At 34.7% G+C, this 22,802-nt stretch overlaps 2 protein-coding genes across 4 annotated transcripts in view; one reads left to right on the top strand and one right to left on the bottom strand.

Moving 5' to 3' along the window:
- Positions 1 to 7,865, bottom strand: part of frmpd1b (FERM and PDZ domain containing 1b) — a 49,234-nt gene extending 41,369 nt beyond the window's left edge. For 2 of the 3 annotated variants that reach the window (XM_048187981.1, XM_048187980.1), the window contains exon 1: positions 7,524 to 7,865. The gene's annotated coding sequence lies outside the window, so the exon portion shown is untranslated. The remainder of the gene's footprint in view (positions 1 to 7,523) is intronic. The other variant, XM_048187982.1, reaches the window with a different exon arrangement.
- A 2,133-nt stretch (positions 7,866 to 9,998) lies between these two features.
- gnpda2 (glucosamine-6-phosphate deaminase 2) overlaps positions 9,999 to 22,802 on the top strand; it is a 14,135-nt gene continuing 1,331 nt past the window's right edge. Inside the window, exons 1-7 of the mRNA XM_048187979.1 lie at positions 9,999 to 10,156; positions 10,431 to 10,594; positions 13,270 to 13,371; positions 14,799 to 14,981; positions 18,480 to 18,664; positions 21,130 to 21,304; positions 22,127 to 22,802. The exon at positions 22,127 to 22,802 is cut by the window's right edge and continues 1,331 nt beyond it. Of these exons, the coding sequence (XP_048043936.1) occupies positions 10,471 to 10,594; positions 13,270 to 13,371; positions 14,799 to 14,981; positions 18,480 to 18,664; positions 21,130 to 21,304; positions 22,127 to 22,191 (834 nt within the window). The 5' untranslated portion in view covers positions 9,999 to 10,156; positions 10,431 to 10,470 and the 3' untranslated portion in view covers positions 22,192 to 22,802. The remainder of the gene's footprint in view (positions 10,157 to 10,430; positions 10,595 to 13,269; positions 13,372 to 14,798; positions 14,982 to 18,479; positions 18,665 to 21,129; positions 21,305 to 22,126) is intronic.

Raw genomic sequence — 22,802 nt, 5'->3', positions numbered from 1 at the left:
CAGTGTCGGCTGCAAAGATGAAGTTAACATTACTGACTCTCATCATCTCCTCATAGTGGACGCGCCTAGAGAGATAACGCACATTTCATTCGGTTTAGGCTATGTAATCAGAGTAGCCTATTTCTTTTTTGTTTTGAATTATTTCGTTTTCGTTAAAGTAGATATTTAAAGCTTTCTATAGATATATTTCTCATGTCTTTGAGTCAAGCAGCTGCTGAGTTTTTCATTTAGCCTGTAAGACGCGCTCCAGTTCACGCGCAAGTGATCGCGCCGGCGCCTCCATGTCACGATTAAATTGCCTGCTATATTTGCTTCGTATTTATTAAATCCAGGCAGTTGGTTGATGAAACATTGATTAAAATTAAGATACAATTTTTACAAAACGAAATTCACTTTAAAGAAAGGCTTTCTACAAAACAAAACTTAATGAAGTGTTTAAAATCATGTCTGACCCACTCCATGTCTCCCGATATATTGCGCATCTTATGATGCATCTTACTCATGCTCTTCATTTTTCATAATCAAATAGATGAATTTAAAACATAACATAGGACTATTTAAACAAATATGAAACTACGTTTTCTTTAAAGGCTACAACACGTAGCCTATAGTATAGTACAGAGAAATTTCATGTTAAAGTAAAAGTTACGCAGTCTAATCTGTTAATCTGTTCTTCAAAATAAATGGATAAGCCTATATCGTCCTGTAGGTTCATAATTAAAAATGAAAATGTGAACAAAAATAAAAGCAATTAAATGTGTTATTATAATTAAAATATGAAAATGACGGGTAACAGTAGATTATGACGGAATTTTTACGACCCTGTCCGTCAAAATGACGGACAATGTTAAAGTCTAGCGCAACCTCTGGTATGGAAGTATATATGGCGGTTTTCCCCGTGGTATTGAAAATGTTATCGAATATTGATATTTTTGAAGGTATCGTAACAAAGTTCAAAATTACAGGGTTGCATTGCTGATGTATTTTATGTCATAGAATAAAGCATGAAAATATCTTGAGCTTGTGTTCATCACGGCCCTTATTTCAGGCATTTAACCAAAAGCCCATTCAAAAACCAATTGTCTTGACGATTGACCCATTGATTTCAGGACAATTGAACTGCTAAAATGCAACTTGCTTCTGGCTCTTGAATATATGTCATCCCTGCAGAACTCTAATTGCATGTTTTGAAACTTTAATTGCATTTTTGCATTGATTTGGAGGGGAAATGTGCAGAATCCGAGAAAGAATACTACATTAGCGACCACCATAGTAACTGCATTGTACTGCATCAGAATATTCTCTGTCCATCTGGACACTCTTTCATTGCATTTGTCCCTGGTTTCCCCCATCTTCCCCTCAGCTGACACAGAGCTGTCCTGTCTCTCCCATCCCCCAACCGTCTCACTCTCTTTCAGCGGGATTGAGGGATTGCATGGAATCAAGAGGATGATTCTATGGGCTCTGCCACTGAATGGTCAAATCCAATCTGAACTGAGAACAAGGCAAGTAAAAGACAAGGCCAGACCGATTCAAGATGGGCCACAGCAGCCAATAGTGGGACTTACAGTACTAAACTTGCTCCTGCATTATTGCTATTGTGTCTGCGCTCAATATTACACTAATGAAAGGAATCAGGGCCTAAAATGAACACTCGGCAAGTGCCAAATGTGAGTAAACGTGTCACTCGGTAACATTTTTATAACTTCTAACAATGCATGAATGCGAACGACGCTTGGGACAGTTGACGGGCCAGTGTTGCATTGTTACTAAAGTTTAAGCTTTGACTCATATCGTTACTTGCAAGCTTTGTGGAAAGTTTTGTGTGCGCACACGTCCGAAGCACGCACACAGAAAGCCGCGTCTCAGACAGCGCACAAATACTGAAATGCACTTGAGCAGACAAATTCACACAAAATTATGTCAAAAAATAGCGAGTATCCTAGTAAACATAGTCGGATATAAACAGTTCCACGCATGTGTATCAGTATATTGGATCCGTGCATTCGCTCTTAAAGTGGCAGCAGCAGGATTATTAGGCTGCTGTCACTTTAAGAGCGAATGCATGGATCCAATATACTGATACACATGCGTGGAACTGTGTTTTTAATGTTAATCAAACAACAAAAAAATAATACACTAAATTATGAAAAAAATCACTCACTCACTTGCGGAAGAAGGAGAAAATCTCCAAGCCACTGTTTTCCATACAATGACCCCGGCCGGCATTTCAACATTTATTCCCAGAATTCAACATTTTGTTTTGTGAAAATATTAAGACATAAATTATATGTCTGCAAATTGAATCAATTGTTGATATTTTGGGTTAAACCTTTTTACAACCATTTAGTATTCAACATTTTCAGCATTGAAACAGCAACTGACATTATTTCATTATTTCATTTTAACATTGAAAGTCGGTCACGTGCCGACAGGGAAAGCATATAGAAACCCCCAAAAATATAAAAGCAATATTAGTGTCTGAGGCACACACCAAAAATTATTTTACAAATGAAAATCTTCTCCGCCGCAGCTCTTAAATTGCATTTGTTCACATATATTCAAACATGGAATGAGAAAACATGCAAGATGTTTAGTAAATGATGACTTTAATTTCGTCCTGATAACTTTATGGTGTTTATTTGTCATTTTTGAAACTATGTTTTCATGGTCACAAAATTCTTTCACTGCATATAAAACAACAGTTCATCGATTATTAATATGGATTTGGAGCAACATGAAGGTGAGTAAATGACTATTCCTTTAATGGCACATTATAATATAAATACAACATTTCTACTTATTTAATCATGTGGCTTAAGAAACAAGACTTAAAGTAGGATGTTTAACACAATGCTGCTTCTCAATAGTGGGGTTTGTGCGTGAGCAGATCTACACAGCGAGAGACTCAAAGAAAGAAGCTATTAACCGTTCGCCCTCCAGGTCTAAATGCCACTGAATTTTAGAGATTCCACTGAGATTTCTAACATTTCACGTTGCGCAAATGCACGTCAAATGTAACACACCATGTCCAGCTCTATTGGCCGTTCTCTGCTGCATCACATTCCTGGATAACATAAGATGAGGCATATGCTCCTAAAACGAGGGGTTCAGTCCCGGTTGGTTCTGCACCACTTGAGGACTGAAGAAATGCAGCAGACATTCACAGCTTCAGTCCGTAACTAGGTCAGATTTGTTTCATCCTATACGCATTAACCAACAGCCAAATGAATGGTTTAGTCCCAGTATAATGGTGTTTCCTTTGCTTTGTCAGTAGTTTGTTGTTTGTGTTGAAAATGATTCCACGTTTCCTCTTTAGCACTAATTAAATCGCCCTTCTCTTCCCCGTTCTGCCTGTCAGAGCCGTCCATTAGCATAATAAAAGAAAGAGCCTTTTGTGCAACCTCTCAATTCAATTCCATCGCGACCGAGGGCTTTCAGTTCCCAGCATGCTGTTAAATCTAGCCACCGTTTGGAGATTAATATTCGCCATTTGCACTAATGACTCGCATCTGGTAATTAGAGAATGTAGGGACTTCCGAGGGTCTGTAACCTGGGAAAAGTCAAGTTTTAGTTTTTATTTTAATTTTTTTAATATTTTGAATTGGCTTTTATTTTTATATTTTTTAATTTTCGTGTTAATTTTAGCTAAATTTTTAGTAATATTTTTGTTATTTTATTCGTTTATTGTTTTTTTTTTAAAAAAACATTGCTATTTAAGTTTCATTTATTTTTCAGTTTCAATTTTATTTATTTCCAGTTATTAATTTTTAGTGCTTCAACTTATTTCAGTTTATGGTCAAGACAACATTTCTAATTTTCCTTTAGTTTAAGTTTTTCAACTAATATTTATATTTATTTTATTATTAACAGAAATCTTTTAATTTTAGTTAATGAAAATAAGCCTGGTCAGGACTGAAATGCCTGATTAATGCCTGACTGAAAATGCATCAGAATCAATTGCTATTAAGCTGTGCGTCCACCAAAGCATTTTTCCCTGTGGCAAGCGTATTTTTCCAACTTTTCAATGGGAGTGTAAGGGGCCGTTCATACAGAACACGTTTTTCCATTTAAATGCACTACTTTTCCATTGTTTTTCTATGTAAACACCCACTAGACAGACGTGTATGACCGTTGCGCTCACATCTTTTGCAGCGTTTCACACATGAGCGCCGCATTTTTAAGATGTGGCTGTGTCCGGATAGCCAGCCCAGTACAATTATTTTCTTTGTCCATGTCAAAAATAATAGCTATCTGTTCTGCTGTTTGGCTATTTCTGTTATTCTCGCGTTTTAGACGCAAAGACGCGTTCTGTGTGAATGAGCGTTATATACGCGTTCTGAGCATCTATTTATATTTTTATATAGAAAAACTATCTGTGAAATTAGAAAGAACTAGTAACACTTCCATGGATAATCTGCATCATAACAAGAAAACTAAAAAAACGTTGTATGGCCAAAGCGCTCTCAAGGCATACACAACATTACATTTTAGCAGATATAAACATTTAAGATGTACAGATTTTCTGTTTCTGCTGGAAAAAAATTTAGTTTGATGGGATGCACATACATTTTTGTCCAATATATAAAGGCCACTCGCTCTAAATTATAAACACCACCTGATAGCAATAGCAAGTTGCAAATCATGAGCGTAATCGCATAATGTCTGAATACGTACTTGAAATTACTTCAAAACTGTTAAAAAAGTATGTTCTAATGTGTGTATGAATGAAATATGGACATACTACATCCACCATGTTGTCATTATCATGTGACCTACCAGCGTCAGTTGCATCACTTCACTGTCATTCCCTTGGCCTCATGGGACAGTAAAGTGTCCATCATACAAACACTTGACATGAACTAAAGACACATTTAAAAACAAGATCTTTAAACTCGCACTGTACAGTAAGTACATCTGTCTCAAAAAAAGCAAAACAGTTCATTCAGAGACAAATGATCACATGATGTAGACAAGAGAAGGCCAGAGGTCATGAAAAAGTAGGTGTAGAAAATAAACCTGTGCATGTGTGTGTCATGAAGCGAGAGTGAATTTGGGTCACGAGATCTTCCTGTATTTCCTGATGTGTGAGTACAGCAGGCCGTCGCTCTGCGCTGGAACTACATCATATGTTCCCCATTCATCACTGAGTCATCAACATGAGCCAGAAAAACCACACAAAATGCTGAGAATACACAGCAGACAAACACACATCCTACATGCTAATGCTTGAGATATGAGACAATTTCCCAGAACACAACAGTCGGTTCAGGAAACAAAATTCCCCTTTGTTTTGCAAAACAAATGAATCTTTCAAAACAGAGCTCTTGAGGATAAACAGTGGGATTTGCTTTTGTAGAAGTCAGAGTTATTTCAACTTCATTTTTTAAAAATCATGTTTAATTACAGAATTATATATTATTAGTTTTATAATGTGCATTATTTATTTGATTACATGATTTGAAATTGTTATTGTTTTACAGTCTTTTACCTTTGTTTTTTGTTTTTTTTGTTTGTTTGTTTTTTACTTTAAATAAAAGATTTTAATATTGTTATTTACATTATAGGGCAAAACTAATGCCCTATAAAAAAAATGAAATGAAAAAATAGTTTGAACCAAAAACACAAAAGAATAGTTGCTTTATATTTTTACCAGATATTCGTTTAGAAAAACAGCATGATTTTGACTTGAAATGAACCAGTAGATGACAACTAGATTGTTCTTAAGATAAATATACAATTTAATTTGATTTATGCTTCAGGTTATTTTAATTTAAAATAGATAAAATAAATAGATTTACATAATGACATTATCATTCTACCCGAAAACTGTCCCCACAAAACATGTCCTGATAGAAGCGAGAGATTTACATTAAAAATATACCTTTTTAATAAAGATTCAAAGCTGTTTCTGTACATTTTGTTTTATAAGAAAACTACCTGTTAGCTAGCAACCCTAGAATGCATCATAATAACATGAATACCTAGTTTAGAGGATGAATCTAAAATTATTTCTTTGTATATTAAGTTACTTTTCACTTAGGTAGCCTGTTTTGTCTCCAGAATCTGCGTGCACAAAACATCACACATGCACACACACACACACACACACACACACACTAAATAATCATGTTCCTTATGCTCTACACTTCCTCCTGACATATTGAGATCATCTGTCTAGTACAGTTGGCTGTGGAGCAGCACATGGCTGTGCGTGCACATAATTGCAATCTAGTCCCCATATAAATATATGTAAAATAGTGCTAAAAATATCTAATTGCTGCAGGAATGGAACATAAAGTATCGTGAAGCGTACATGATGTGCTCAAGGGCCCTAAAACGGAGAGAGAAAGAGGGTGCTTATGCCACACCTCACTCATTCAGAAACACAGCTCAGCTCTCCCACTGTACGACATAATCACATGGTGTGCGTAATTTACTACTGCAGAGTAAATCTTCAGTTTATTTCCACAACATATGTGCAGTCTGAGCCATTTATAGTCCAAACGCAACGCAAAAGCCACAGTGCGTGCGAGCGAAGCGCCGCGTCAAGAGCGCGTCTCCAAAATAACCAGCGATCACTGAACAATAGTAAACACGCGAACGCTAAGCATGTCCGAGTCATTTAAGTGAATCGGTTCTGTTGAACCGTTCATTTCAATAATTCATTTAAAACGATTCAGTGATTCTTTTTTTAAAATAGTGTTATATTAAGCGTAACAGACCCTGCTTGTCTTGTTACGTTTGTCATAAGAAGTAATGCGCTGTTTATTCAAGCCCAAACTCAAGTAGTTAAAAATACAAACGAATGTAGTTTGTTTAGGAGCCAAGTATACAGCTTACACTAAAAAATATCCAATACAAACAAGGAAATGTGCATTTCACAAAGTGTCTTGTCAATTTTACGTATTGTAGTCATGATTTATCAACAACACACACACCAATTTATCTGATAACTCGATTCGCTATAGACCTATTCAAAAGAGTCGATTCAAAATTCAAATGATTCATTTACGAACTGGACATCACTACAACGCACTCCACACACACACAACCATCAGTGTTTAAACAATCATGATGAGACTACTATGACAATCCGAGTAAAAAGCAAAACATTTATCCTGAACAACTCACAAAATCAATTCAATTTACGTCCGACGCGAAACCCAAAATGACCTACATACTCCCTTCAGAAAGACTATTTCCTCAATCCAATGTGTTGAACAGATTTTTCCAAATCCAATACACGTCATCTGATCCAAAATGGAACATGCCATGCGTGTTTATTAAGTAAACAAAGAAAAAAATTGGTCAATCTTTTGTTGGTTCTCCAGTTTAATCTTAATCCGATTTGAATCTTGCTCACCGTCCGTCCGAACAGCAGCGAGCGCACAATAGAAATGAGTCTAAACCCTAAAAATAACAACACTTGAATCTCTGAAAATGCTCGTTATTGCACACAAACACATGTCCAATGAATGAACGAACATGCAGAAGAAGACAACAGAGACAGCTGCACCCACCTCGTGGTTTGAAAGGACACCGGTCCGGTCCGGGGGTGTGGACCGGTGCGGTCCAGCGATGGAGAGCCAGCACGGGATGAAGGGAGCAGGTGGATCCGGCTGATTCAGACGGACGGACAGGTGTGTGGATAATGTTTGGACTGCGTGTGTGTGCTGGATGCTGTCAGGATAGGGACCAGCTTAATCCTCCATCTGAACGCAGACAGCCTCTCCTCGGCCACTCCACCCCTCCCTCATGCCTCCTCAGTGATGTCCGATTCGCAAAGGAATCGTTCTTTTGAAAGGGTTTGATTCAGTTGAACCGATTCGCGACTGCTTTGTAAATAATGCTGCCTTCAAGTACTATCGGAAATTTCCTACTTTCCACTTCTAAAGTCGTCTCATTCAAGTGCTTTGTTGACTGCACAGACAACAAAGTCTATGTATGGGGAAAATCGTATTAAAATTAAAATGATATTTATTGACAACTATAAACAGCGCTATCTTGCTGATGATTCTGGAATTTCGGGCAAATAATACAGGCTATTTTCGCAGTGTATAAATCATACAATATGCATCAAATGATTATTCATATATGTAAATATGCACTACTTTAACAACAAGACAAGGTGATGTAGCTGTTGGGGAAAAACTAATAAAGAATAGCAGCCACAGCAGCAATCGTTCTCCCCTCTGCCATGTTTAAATTTTATGGCACGCCCAACTCGGAAACTCGGATATCAAAATTATCCCCAAGCTTCCCACTGGTATGCTGCCTTCACGTGCTCTCGGGATTATCATAAATACGAGTTTCCTAGGTAAAAACGGCACATGAACAGCCTTCCATTACGAAAATTGAATGCGATGAGCTTGTAATCATGACTTGAGAAGTGGGAATTATCAAATTTCCGAGAGCACATGATGTGAGCAGTAAATACCAAAGTCCCTTTAAGACGAATCGTTTCACTCGGCGGCCATCTTTGAAACGCCTCTTGGGCATTCAAGTGCAGCTCCTATCTCTTTGAATGGGGAAACATCAAATTCAACAAAAATGTTTGCCAAGCTTTCGTTTAAATTTCATATTTGAAATCACCAATGAAATCTGACAACAATTGTCTCATAAATTTTCTTTCCAAACGCTCGAATCATGACAAAAAAACGGTATTTTTCAGGCTGGATCAGGCTAATGCCCATGCGCAGTCCTAAATGCGCGTCTCTTCAGCTTCATTTCGGAGGCGCGCGTCTGACTGTTTCTATAGAAACCGGAGCTTCTAATGGCCGCTGCAGTGACGCGATAACTTTACCAATGGGTGATTAGTTCTTATTTAGAAGGCGGGACTTATTCCGCCATATTGCGCGTTGCACTTTCTCCCATTCAAAACAATACGGGTGATGAGTCTTGTGTTATTCTATAGCCTCTGGTATTATATTAGCCTACATTTGCATCAAATTACAATAAACTAGTTAACGCTGCTGTGAGGGTGTATGTCAATATCATGATGGAGTCAATATCATGAAGGCAGCATATTTTGTGAGAACACTGGAAAATTTGTGTGCCTTGGTCGAAAATACAATTAAATTGCAGTATTTAATTAGAAAAGTAGAAAAATTAAATAGGCTAATACATTTTTAAGTCATGGTAATTAAATAAAAATGTACCCAGCCGGCAAATGACCGACCTTCAACGTTGAAATGCCGGCTGGGTAGCCTATACAAAAATATGAATAACACTTTTAAGAATAGGCTATGTAATTACGTTTTACTTTTAGTAGTAGAGCAAAAATCGCAAGGTTTGAACCCAAGATTGACCACTATGTATGTGTTATAATATAGGATACAGAAAAAAACGCCAAGAACAACAACAAACAGCATGAACTAAAGCGGCAGAAGTTAAACTGCTTCAATACGTGTCAAAATAAAGACTTAATAACAAAATAAAGACTTAATAAACGGTTTCGTGAGATTTACCCTAAAACGTACAATTTTGTCACACCAATAAATATATAAATATTCACAAAATCCCGTAAAAAGACGACGCGTCATCTGTGAACACTGTAGCGTGTTTTGACTGAACGAGTTTTGAACCGCTTGAAAGGAACTGTCCGAACGAACCGATTCGCTCAAATGAATCAGACTTCACTATCATCCCTCAATCCGACGCCTTCTGTTCCTCTCTCTTTCAGCCGTCTGCCCCCCTGGGGTCCTCCTGCAAGGTCGGTCATGGTAGAAAAGAAGGAAATTAAATGACTGGAGAGTAAATTGGACAAATCTACAAGTGCACTATGCACGACATGATAGATATTTGAACTATTGCCTACATCATGTCAATAAAACATATTTGATAAAGCAATAAAGTCTCTTTTAATAAACAACTGTGTTGACACGATATTAGACTAATATTTCTTATTCTCATTTTCAAATTTAATTGTTATACTAAATGCTTAATATCAGACATTTCATTCATACTGCACATTGCTTATTTATTATAGAAGAGCCTTGTCTCTCTCCATATATGGGCAGCTGTTACAAACCGGAAGTATGTCGTCAGCGCACATGACCGGAACTCGATCACATGATCAGTGTTTTCAAAGAAAACTTGTATCCATTCACCCGGACGTCTCGGAGATTCTGCGCTTTATTACTGTAATTGAAAAGTAAGTGAAAGATTTTATTGCCCGTTATATATCCATAACCACTGATCGACATCTAAAGGCATTTTTAAACGCAGCCTGTTGTAAATACAGCTCATGAATATAAGTTCAAAAGCAAACATATGCAGTGAAATCATATACTGTATTCGATCATATTTATTAAAGCAAATTCTTTTTTTGTTTTGCTCCTCATTGCATTTGTGTTGGACTGGGCTTTGCCTGATCATCTGGACTGGTCAGTGCTGGTCACTAAAGCATTGATGTGTCTGTATTTCAGAGTCTCGAGGGTTGCAGTGAGCTGCTATCAGTGAGAAGTCATGAGACTTGTGATTCTGGATGACTATGACCTGGCCAGTGAGTGGGCTGCAAAATACATTCGCAACCGGATCATCCAGTTCAAACCCAGAGCTGACCGCTACTTCACTTTAGGACTTCCAACAGGTAAACTAAAGGTGTAAATTCACCAGAACAACATTTACTTTATTAATGCATATTGCTGGCCTTATTAGGCATGATTAATCAGTGCACTGTCTGTGAAACAGGGCTTTAAAATCAATTAATCGCATCTAACATAAAAGTTTGTTTTTGTGTAATATATGTGTAAATACATATATATTTATTATGCACACACAGTGCTCAGCGTAAATGAGTACTCCCCCTTTGAAAAGTAATATTTTAAACAATATCTCAATGAACACAAAAACATTTTCCAAAATGTTGACAAGACCAAGTTTAATATAACATCTGTTTAACTTATAACATGAAAGTAAGGTTAATAATATAACTTAGATTACGCATTTTTCAGTTTTACTCAAATTAGGGTGATGCAAAAATGAGTACACCCCACTGAAAGTCTCTGGAGCAAAGCTAAATTTTACACTACAAATGTCTAATTTAACAAGAATTCAACCACAGGTGAGTCTAATTATTCATTGCACAGGTGTCCAGCAGACAGTTGACTATAAAAGGGTGTTAAAACCCAATTTCATGCTGTCAGCAATGGCACCACATGGAAGAGAAATGTCACAAGACCTGAGAAAGAAAATAATTTCTTTACACCAGAAAGGTGAAGGCTACAAGAAGATACTTATCAGGCAGAATACTGTAGCAAAAGTGGTACAAAAATTTAAAGATGGAATTGCAACCATCTCACAGAGACGTCCAGGTCGTCCACGGAAGTTAACACCTCGACAGGAGCGTCTTCTGATGAGAAGGGTTAAAGAAAATCAGCATGCAAGTTCACTGGAGTTATCTAAAGAAGTAGAAAGTCAAACTGGGGTGACTATTTCCCGTGACACAATACGGCATACACTGCAGAGGAATGGCATGCATGGGTGCCGTCCATGAAAGAAGCCTCTCCTAAAGCCCAGGCACAAAAAAGCCCGCCTAGAGTTTGCCAGGGCCCATGCTGACAAAGATGCAGCCCCACATAAGGACACTGACACCACCATGTTTCACTGTAGGCACCATGCATTTTTCTTTGTATTCCTCACCTTGCGATGCCAGTTCAAAAAAACATTAATCTTGGTCTCATGACTCCAGAGTATAGAGTCCCAGTAGTCTTCATCTTTGTCAGCATGGGCCCTGGCAAACTCTAGGCGGGCTTTTTTGTGCCTGGGCTTTAGGAGAGGCTTCTTTCATGGACGGCACCCATGCATGCCATTCCTCTGCAGTGTATGCCGTATTGTGTCACGGGAAATAGTCACCCCAGTTTGACTTTCTACTTCTTTAGATAACTCCAGTGAACTTGCATGCTGATTTTCTTTAACCCTTCTCATCAGAAGACGCTCCTGTCGAGGTGTTAACTTCCGTGGACGACCTGGACGTCTCTGTGAGATGGTTGCAATTCCATCTTTAAATTTTTGTACCACTTTTGCTACAGTATTCTGCCTGATAAGTATCTTCTTGTAGCCTTCACCTTTCTGGTGTAAAGAAATTATTTTCTTTCTCAGGTCTTGTGACATTTCTCTTCCATGTAGTGCCATTGCTGACAGCATGAAATGGGGTTTTAACACCCTTTTATAGTCAACTGTCTGCTGGACACCTGTGCAATGAATAATTAGACTCACCTGTCTGAATTCTTCTTAAATTAGACATTTGTAGTCTAAAATTTAGCTTTGCTTGAGAGACTTTCAGTGGGGTGTACTCATTTTTGCATCACACTAATTTGAGTAAAACTGAAATTTTGTTCTAGTTATATTATTAACCTTACTTTCATGTTATAAGTTAAACAGATGTTATATTAAACTTGGTCTTGTCAGCATTTTGGAAATTGTTTTTGTGTTCATTGAGATATTGTTTAAAATGTTACTTTTCAGAGGAGGTGTACTCATTTACGCTGAGCGCTGTGTGTGTGTGTGTGTGTGTGTGTGTGTGTGTGTGTATACCGTATATATATAATATGAAATGCAAACTTTTATGTTAGATGTGATTAATTGCGATTAATCGTTTTTTCAGCCCTACTGTGTGAACTTTTTGGCCACAAGTATCCTGTAATTCCCACTTTTCACAATCTAGTCAATTCCCAATGTATTCACTCAGATACATATCAGAATTTTTGGGAAGATTATGATTATTCTATAATTTTTATGATTAATCGCATCTAACATAAAAGTTTGTAAATATATAATATGTGTGTGTATATACTAGGGCTATCAAACGATTAACATACAAAATAAAAGTTTTAGTTTGCCTAATATGTGGGTGTACTGTGTGTAATTAATATGTATATATAAATACAAACATATTCATGTATATATTTGAGAAATATTTACAAGTATTTGTATTTATTTATATTTTTATATAATTTGTTATATATAAATACAAATATTTTGTACATAAATAACATATTTCTCTTAAATATATACATTAATTTGTGTGTATTTATATATACATATTAATTACACATAGTACTCACACATATATTAGGCAAACTCAAACTTTTATTTTATATGCAATTAATTGCGATTAATCGTTTGACGGCCCTAGTATATACACATAAATACACACACACACACACACACACACACACATATTTACAAACTTATGTTAGATGCGATTAATCATGATTAATCGATTTGACAGCATTAATTATTATATAATCTGATTAATTGCAGGCAGCACTCCCCTCGGCTGCTATAAGAAGCTGATTGAGTATCACAAGAGCGGAGACCTGTCCTTCAAATACGTCAAGACCTTTAACATGGATGAGTATGTGGGTGAGTGTGAACCGCACGGATCGCTTCTCTCGAGAGGTGCTGAGTGTGCAAGATCTCCACAAACTCTCAGCAGAATTATGCAACTGAGCGACTGTCATGCATAAATCAATGCTAAAGAGCGCTTGCGCAATGTGCCCTGCCCTCATCCCTTTCTAGTCTAGTTCAGAATGACCATGAAAACATTTAACCATTCTGGCTGTGTCTGAAATCGCATATTCTCTTGAGTAGATACTTATTCTGAATAAGTACTTACTTCGTGACAGCTAAAAAAGTACGTTCTATATAGTATGAATGTAATCTACATTCGCCATGTCATTATCATGTGACCGACCAGAATCAGTTGCATTGCTTCACTGCCATTCATAAAAGAGGGAGAGCTGTGGCCTCATGGGATAGTAAAGTGTCCATCAAATGTGCACTCCAGAAGTAGCAGGACCTTTTGAAGATTCTTTGTGAATTCAGACATACTTCATTTGTCACATACTGTTTTTCGTCTACTATATAGTAGGGAAGTGTGTGATTTCGGACGCAGCCTCTATTTGCATTAAAATCTCTTTATTATCAGGAGTCTAATTGGTTTACTTTTTTTTTAATATATATATAATTTTCCTTATTCTCAGTGGTTTTCATTTGATTCTCATGACTTTAATGCAGTATTTTTAATTAAATATTATTTCTTTGTACTTTTAATCGCTCAATCCATTGTTATTTTAGTATAATTGAGATACTGTTATTTTATTAATATTTTTAATCAGTTTTTATTTTTTATTTTCTGTTTTTATTTTAATTTTAGCTAAACTTTTAGTAATTTTGTAATTTTTAATAGTTTTTTTTAAATATATCTATTTTTTATTAATTTTTATTTCAGTTTCAGTTATTTTAGTGCATCAAGTCAAACTAAATGAAAATGTTATTTAAAGTTTTTTTTAAATATTTAATTTAATTTCAGTGAACTTTCACCTTCAAGTGACAAAATAAAATGTATTTTTATGGTTTTAGTTTTAGTTTCAGTTTTATTTAATATAATAATCCTGGCTGAACCACCAACAATGATAAATTAAGTTTAAACGGCAGAAAGTGGGGTTCGCATTATTCTCGGCGGTGATTCTGATTTATTTAATGCAATATTTATTACTTTGAAAATACTGTAATAATTCAAGGCGCCTTCATCATTTCGGTAACACTTGATTTCGATAGTCCACTTTAGACACTAACTTTGTAACTTTGCAACTACATATCAACTAACTCTCATTAATTTGAAACTACATGTCAACTAACTTTCATTAGAGTATTAGTAGACTGTTAGAGTTAGTAGAATAAGTTGACACGTAGTTGCACAGTTACTTATAGTTAGTAGAATGCCTAAAAATGGACTATGGAAACAAAGCGTCACCATAATTTCTTCCTGAATATCTCTTGATCTTTAGGCCTACCCAGGGATCATCCCGAGAGCTATCACTCCTACATGTGGAACAACTTCTTCAAGCACATCGACATCGAGCCGCAGAACACTCATATACTGGACGGCAACGCCAGCGACCTGCAGGCCGAGTGCGACGCCTTTGAGCAGAACATTGCGGCTGCCGGAGGAATCGAGCTGTTTGTGGGAGGTGCGGTCAATAAATCAGACCCAATAAATTGGTTTATCAGACGCTGAGAGACGCCAGTAACATTCTAATGCATTTCTTAATCTGCACACACAAAACCAGCACTCTATGCAGTTTAGATGCTGCAATAACAAACACTTTCGATCAATAAGAATGAATCAATAAGAATGGATGATTACGCGTTCAGCTCCAAACTCAAAGGTCTTTTTGTTGGCCTCAGAATTAAAGGGACAGTTCACCCAAAAATGAAAATTCTGTCACCCTCAAGTTGTTTAAAACATGTATAAGTAAGAAAAGAAAAAATATGATATGAACCAGAAACTATTTGGCTCCAGACATTCTTCAGAATATCTTCTTTTAAGTTTTACAGAACAAAGAAACTCGTACAGGTTGGGAAGAACTTGAGAGTGAGTAAATAATGACAGAATATCCATTTTTGGGTGAACTGTCCCTTTAAATCTTGAGCTTGCTGTAGCAAGTGTATTTGATCCAAATCAGTGTCATTTTAGTACTATTAGTAATACTTTAGTATGAATTACTTTTTATTTTTATATTTTTCATTTTAGTTTTAGATATTTTGTTATGTGCCTTTGTTATTTTTATTATTTATTTTTTATTTTGAGTCAGGTTTATTATAGTAAACTAAAACTGAAACTAAAAACCATAAAAATACATTTTGCTGCTCGAAATAAAATAAATGTTACCTGACATAAAATCAAATATAAAGAAAACTTAAACTTATTTTATTTCAGCCAAGGAAAGATTTCTCATTTTCATTCAGTTTAACTTGATGTACAAAAATAACTAAAACTGAATTAAAAATTAATAAAAACTATATAGACTTTAGACTTGTGCTGCATGATTTTGGATAAAATGAGAATCACAATTTTTTGGTTTCAAATAGAGATTGTGATTCTCCCATGATTCTGAATAGACAACTAAACAAAATAGCATGTAATTTACTAGAGGTTGTGACAAAATAATAATTGCTGGAAAAATGTTTAATTAAATTGAATGAATTAATAAAAAAAAAAAAAAAAAGGTTTTGAATGAATTCAATGACTCATAATAGTCGGTGCGTCCCAATTTGCGTACTTATGCACTATTCTATGATGTTTTTAAGAACAAGTAGTGCGTTCACACAGAAAATTCCAAAAAGAAAAAGTGCACTTTAAATACCCGGATGATGCACTAAATTAACGGAAAAAACGAAGTGTGGAATGTTGGACACTTCATATACTCAACTGTCGCAGCTTTAATTACGTAGCGGAGGGAGAGGGGATATCGGACTCTGATGTTAAAGGTGCCATCGAACGTTTTTACAAGATGTAATATAAGTCTAAGGTGTCCCCTGAATGTGTCTGTGAAGTTTCAGCATTAATTTTTTTAACTGCCTATTTTGGGGCATCATTAACTATGCACCGATTCATGCTGCGGACCCTTTAATTCCTTACGCTCCCCGCCCCCGGAGCTCGCGCTTGCCTCAAACAGTGCATAAACAAAGTTCACACAGCTAATATAACCCTCAAAATGGATCTTTACAAAGTGTTCATCATGCATGCGTCGGATCATGTGAGTACAGTATTTATTTGGATGTTTACATTTGATTCAGAATGAGTTTGATGGTGCTCCGTGGCTAAAGCTAACAGTACACACTGTTGGAGAGATTTATAAAGAATAAAGTTGTGTTTATGAATTATACAGACTGCAAGTGTTTAAAAATGAAAATAGCGACGGCTCTTGTCTCCGTGAATACAGTAAGAAACGATGGTAACTTTAACCACATTTAACAGTACATTAGCAACATGCTAACGAAACATTTAGAAAGACAATTTACAAATATCACTAAAAATATCATGATATCATGGATCATGTCGGTTATTATCGCTCCATCTGCCATTTTTCGCTGTTGTCCTTGTTTGCTTACCTAGTCTGATGATTCAGCTGTGCACAGATCCAGACATTAATACTGGCTTGTCTAATGCTTTGAACATGGGCTGGCATATGCAAATATTGGGGGCGTACATATTAATGATCCCGACTGTTACGTAACAGTCGGTGTTATGTTGAGATTCGCCTGTTCTTCGGAGGTCTTTTAAACAAATGAGATTTATATAAGAAGGAGGAAACAATGGAGTTTGAGACTCACTGTATGTCATTTCCATGTACTGAACTCTTGTTATTTAACTATGCCGAGGTAAATTAAATTTTCCATTCGATGGCACCTTTAAATGACAAAATATCCTTATGCAATTCACGCACTACATGCATGAGTGCAAAAGTACATGGTTTATAAGTTCATAGTGTAAAGTGCATCATTTGGGACGCAACTAGTGTTTTTGAATGAATGATTCAATGACATAAAATTTTTTAACATTCACTTGTCGCCACCTAGTGGCTCAACGATGTAATTGATACAACCATTATTTGATGCACCAAGTTAGTTTCAAATGGTGGTTTTCTCTATTTTGATCGCTGTCATAGATATCAGTGTTTATATCCTAAAAATATAAACTTTTATCTCAGTACTTCTGTGATAATTCGAATATTTGTAATGCAGAAATAATGGTTCAGAACTGCTCTCTCTGGCTCAACGGCAGCACGAACATAAGATTTGAATGTTCCGGCATGATTTTGTCGAATCGTTGTCATAAAAAAAAAAAAATAAGATCACGTGGGTGATCGCGATCTTTTTATGTTACAGTTAATCGTGCAGCTCTACTTTAGACTATATATAGACTATACATAAAAAAAACTATTAAAAATGACAAAAATGCACAACACAATTACTAAAGCTTATCTAAAATGAAAATGGAAAATATAAAATTAAACTGATTAAACATAGTATCTCAATGTTATTAAAATATCATTGGTTTAATTTTTATAAATATGTATTTTTTTAGTTTTAGTTAAAGCTAAGTTAACTTTTGCCGCTCTAGCGGTTGCTAAACAGAACTGCGTGCTTCTTGCGGAAGAACATTGTAGCCGGATCTACTTCTCTCGGTTTATGTCTATTGGACCCAAATGAGTCTAAAATAGTCTGAGTATAAACACGTATTATAGGTGCTCTGGATTCAGGATAACACAAAAACGTGGTTTGGAAAGTCAATTCATGATGTACTTGCTCATTATATAATGTAAATTTTGGACTCAAAAAAGCAGCTTTAACAATAACAACACTGGTCCAAATGAAATTGGCTTTAGATTGTGACATGAACAACATACTGTACACCGTAGATTAATAACTTATGAATCTGTTGGGGTGAATCTCAAGAAACCTGTCAAGAACAAATCACATTTCACCCCAAAATATAGATTTATAAAACATTATATTTTCCCAAGACAAGTAAGCACATTCTCATTACGTGTCTGGAAGTTTTCTCATTAGTCTGTGTTTCGCATTATTACGTTCATACTACAGCTGCTATTATATTCAGAGTCGTCACATGATTTCATCTCATCCATTAATCTTTTACAAGTTCTCGCTTTTGATTTTTTCAGGCATCGGTCCAGATGGGCACATCGCCTTTAATGAGCCCGGCTCCAGTCTCGTGTCCAGGACCCGAGTGAAGACCCTGGCCAAGGACACCATAGTAGCCAATGCCCGTTTCTTCGGGAACGACCTTTCCAAAGTGCCCACCATGACTCTCACCGTTGGAGTGGGAACAGTGATGGACGCCAGAGAGGTGAATTACGCCTGGTAGTTTGTGGTTGAAACTGTAAGAGGAAGATGAACGTAGAACGAACACAACATCTTTTGTCCTGCTTGAGTTTCAATAGCAGCCTTTGTGATCTCAGTGTCGTCCTTCTCTTTTGTTTGGAGCATTTGTCATGTGCAATTCATAAATATGATTATCTTTTATATAGTAACAAATGTTCTCTTTGTTATAGCTATAACTGGCACTACTGTCTGAATGTGCAAGTACATAAACATACCTGAATACTTTAACGGAGAGGATGCTGGGTAAAGTGTCCTTCAGGTCACTTGGTTTTGTTGACTTGGATGCCAGACATCACCTGATTGTCATCATCAGATCATTATAACAGACTAAAAACATTTACAGGCCATGTTTCAGCACAAAAATCATATTATAATTTTATATATATATTTTTTTTTTGCCCCATTAAGATTTTTGGCATTGTGATATTATTTTTATGAAAATTAAGTAAAATTCATACTTAAATTCTGTAATATATATTTTCATATAAATATTAAATTTAGCACAACAAATACAACCATGATGTATACTCATTATTATTAATAAGAAATGTTCAGGTGATGATTTAACTGCACATCAAAAGGGTAAAATCTATTATCATTACTGTAATAATAATAATATGTAATAATAATATTAAATAAAAAAATAAAATTAATATTTTTAGATTTAAAATATTAAATATAAAAATAATATTAATATAAAAATGATTAATTCTGTAATTAGGATGCTAATAATATATAATAATAACAATAATAATTATTATTATCCTAATTATATCCTAACTATAATGATAATAATAATACTTATATGTATATTATAAATACATATTATTATATATATTATTAAATACATATATTATTTGTTAAATGTAATAATAATAATAATAATACTTATATTAATTATTATTATTATTATTATTACATTTAACAAATAATATATGTATTTAATAATATATATAATAATATTAGGATATTAATAATAATAATAATTATTGTTATTATTATTATTATTATTATTAAGAAATGTTCAGGTCATGATTTAACCACAGATCAAAGGCAAAAATTCTATTCTCATTAGTAATAATACGACTATGACTCTGTAGTAATAATAATAATTATTATTAATGTAATTAGGGTAATAATAATATTTAATAATAATAATAGTAATTATGAGGAAATGTTTGAGTCATGATTTAACTCTAAATCAAAGGACAACATCTATTCTCATTACTGTAATAATAATAATAATAATAATAATTAATATTAATGTAATTATAATAATAATTATTATTATTTATGAAGTTAGAAAAATAATATTTAATAATAATAATTATTATTATTATTACCATCATCATCATTACAGTAGTGAGAATTTCCCCCCTTTTGATTTAGTTAAATCATGACCTGAACATTTCTTTATAATTATAATTATTATTATTATTATTATTATTATCTTAATTACTGTAATAATAATATTTTTTTCTTTTGATTGTTAAATCATGACCTGAACATTTCTTTATAATAATAATAATTATTATTATTATCTTAATTACTGTAATAATAATAATAATAATAATAATAATATTTTTTCTTTTGATTTAGAGTTAAATCATGACCTGAACATTTCTTTATAATTATTATTATTATTATTATTATTATCTTAATTACTGTAATAATAATAATAATAATATTTTTTTCTTTTGATTTAGAGTTAAATCATGACCTGAACATTTCTTTATAATAATAATTATTATTATTATCTTAATTACTGTAATAATAATAATAATAATAATAATAATAATAATAATAATATTTTTTTCTTTTGATTTAGAGTTAAATCATGACCTGAACATTTCTTTATAATAATAATTATTATTATTATCTTAATTACTGTAATAATAATAATAATAATAATAATAATAATATTTTTTTCTTTTGATTTAGGGTTAAACCATAACCCGAATAGGGCTGTCAAACGATTAATCGCGATTAATCGCATACAAAATAAAAGTTTGAGTTTGCATAATATATGTGTGAGTAATGTGTGTAAATAATATGTATATATAAATACACACAAATTAATGTATATATTTAAGAGAAATGTTATTTATATACAAAAAATTTATTTATATATAATATAAATTATATAAAAATATAAATAAATACATATACTTGTAAATATTTCTCAAATATATACACGGATGTGTTTGTTTTTATATATACATAATAATTACACACAGTACACCCACATATATTAGGCAAACTCAAACTTTTATTTTGTATGCGATTAATCGTGATTAATCGTTTGACAGCCCTAGACCCGAACATTTCTTAGTTAAATAAGAGAACTGTTTAGCAGCAGGAGAACATGTGACACTCGCCATCCTGAAGATGATCCACTGAGTCAATAATCTTGTCATCCTCCGTCTGCAGGTCATGATTCTGATCACAGGAGCTCATAAGGCCTTCGCCCTGTATAAAGCCATCGAGGAGGGCGTGAACCACATGTGGACGGTGTCTGCCTTCCAGCAGCATCCACGAACCATTTTTATTTGCGATGAAGATGCGACGCTGGAGCTCAGGGTCAAAACCGTGAAGTATTTTAAAGGTACGTGACCAAGGACTTCACCGCCTCGGGGGAGAAGCTTTGACTCACGTAGACGGAAAGTTGCTTGAAGAGAAAAACAAGCATACTGACTGAAAAGCCACTTATTTATTTCAACAAGCGTAGAAAGGTTAACATGTTCATCCAGATTTACCAGTTTGCCCTTAAAATGTTAAATTCTATGGGGATTTAATCAATGAGGCGTTTATTGTTTTGTTTTTCTAAGGAATTAATACTTTATTTCAGTAAGGATGCATTAAAATGATCAAAAGTGACAATAAAGACTTCTATTTCAAATAAATGCTGTTCTTTTGAACTTTACATTCATCAAAGAATATAAAAATAAAATGCATCACACATTTCCACACTGAAGACTGGAGTAATGATGCTAAAAATTCAGCTTTGATCACAGAAATAAATTACATTTTACAATATATTCACATTGAAAACAGCTGTTTTAAATTGTAAAAATATTTCACTATTTTACTGTATTTTTTCTCATATAAATGCAGCCTTGGAGAGACTTTATTTAAAAACACAAAAAAGCTCACTGACCCCATACTTTACAACATAACTCACTGAAAACAATTTAAAATGAGCAATAGCGCAGCTGTTTGTTTCACTCGTTTCTGTTTTAGCGTTTGGCTCGTCTCAAGGTCAATATCTGTCTAAAGACGGCAGGTTGGAGATCTAAACCCGTCTGGAATGTCCTTTTCTCAGAAACACAATCTATCGGCTCTTAAGGGCTTTGGTCTCTCCTGGGGGTTTAATATCTTCAGCTGGGCTGGATTTCCTAGACGTACTGACGGATCTTCTGTCCTACAGGGCTGATGCACGTCCACAATCAGCTAGTTGAGCCGACGCTCAGCGTGAAGGACTACATGGACTGAACCCGCCAAACGGACCGTCTGGAAAACTGGACTGACATCAGTGTGAATGAGTGGAAACTGGCCTCGGGGACCACAGCGGTTTTGAACGGTCATGAAGTGTCTGGAGGTCTATGCCAGCGTAATGTAGATGTAAACCACCTCTGCTTTCCCAAGGTGCCATGTGTTCATGCACTCCACTTGAGCAAATCTCCATGTTCGCTTTTGTACTTCACTTTTAAACTACTTTAAGGCCAGTGTTCACATGAAAAGACAACATTTTAGGGAAGTTGTACTCGGAAACACTCTAACTTTAACCCTTTCAGCCAGTGTTTACCACTTTAGATAACACTATCACACTTTTTGACATCACTAATGAGAGAAATCCTTTCTTTTATTCATTCTGATAAAGCGTATACATCATTTCCTCTGTACTGTAGTTTAATCAGGAAATACTGAAGCTCAGCATTTCAAGCTGAACATGTTTTCAGTGATTATGGTCATTTTTTAAATAACACAAGCTACTTAAAGTTCACTTTAATGTTGAATTTCACTCCAAGGCGACTTCTTGAACGTGTTTTTTTTTTAAATATTTTTGTTTAGATGTTACACAAACTAGTGCTGTCAAATTGATA

The sequence above is a fragment of the Megalobrama amblycephala genome, linkage group LG4, assembly GCF_018812025.1.
Source record: "Megalobrama amblycephala isolate DHTTF-2021 linkage group LG4, ASM1881202v1, whole genome shotgun sequence".
Taxonomy (NCBI): Eukaryota; Metazoa; Chordata; class Actinopteri; order Cypriniformes; family Xenocyprididae; genus Megalobrama; species Megalobrama amblycephala.
This window is presented reverse-complemented; position numbering and strand designations above follow the sequence as displayed.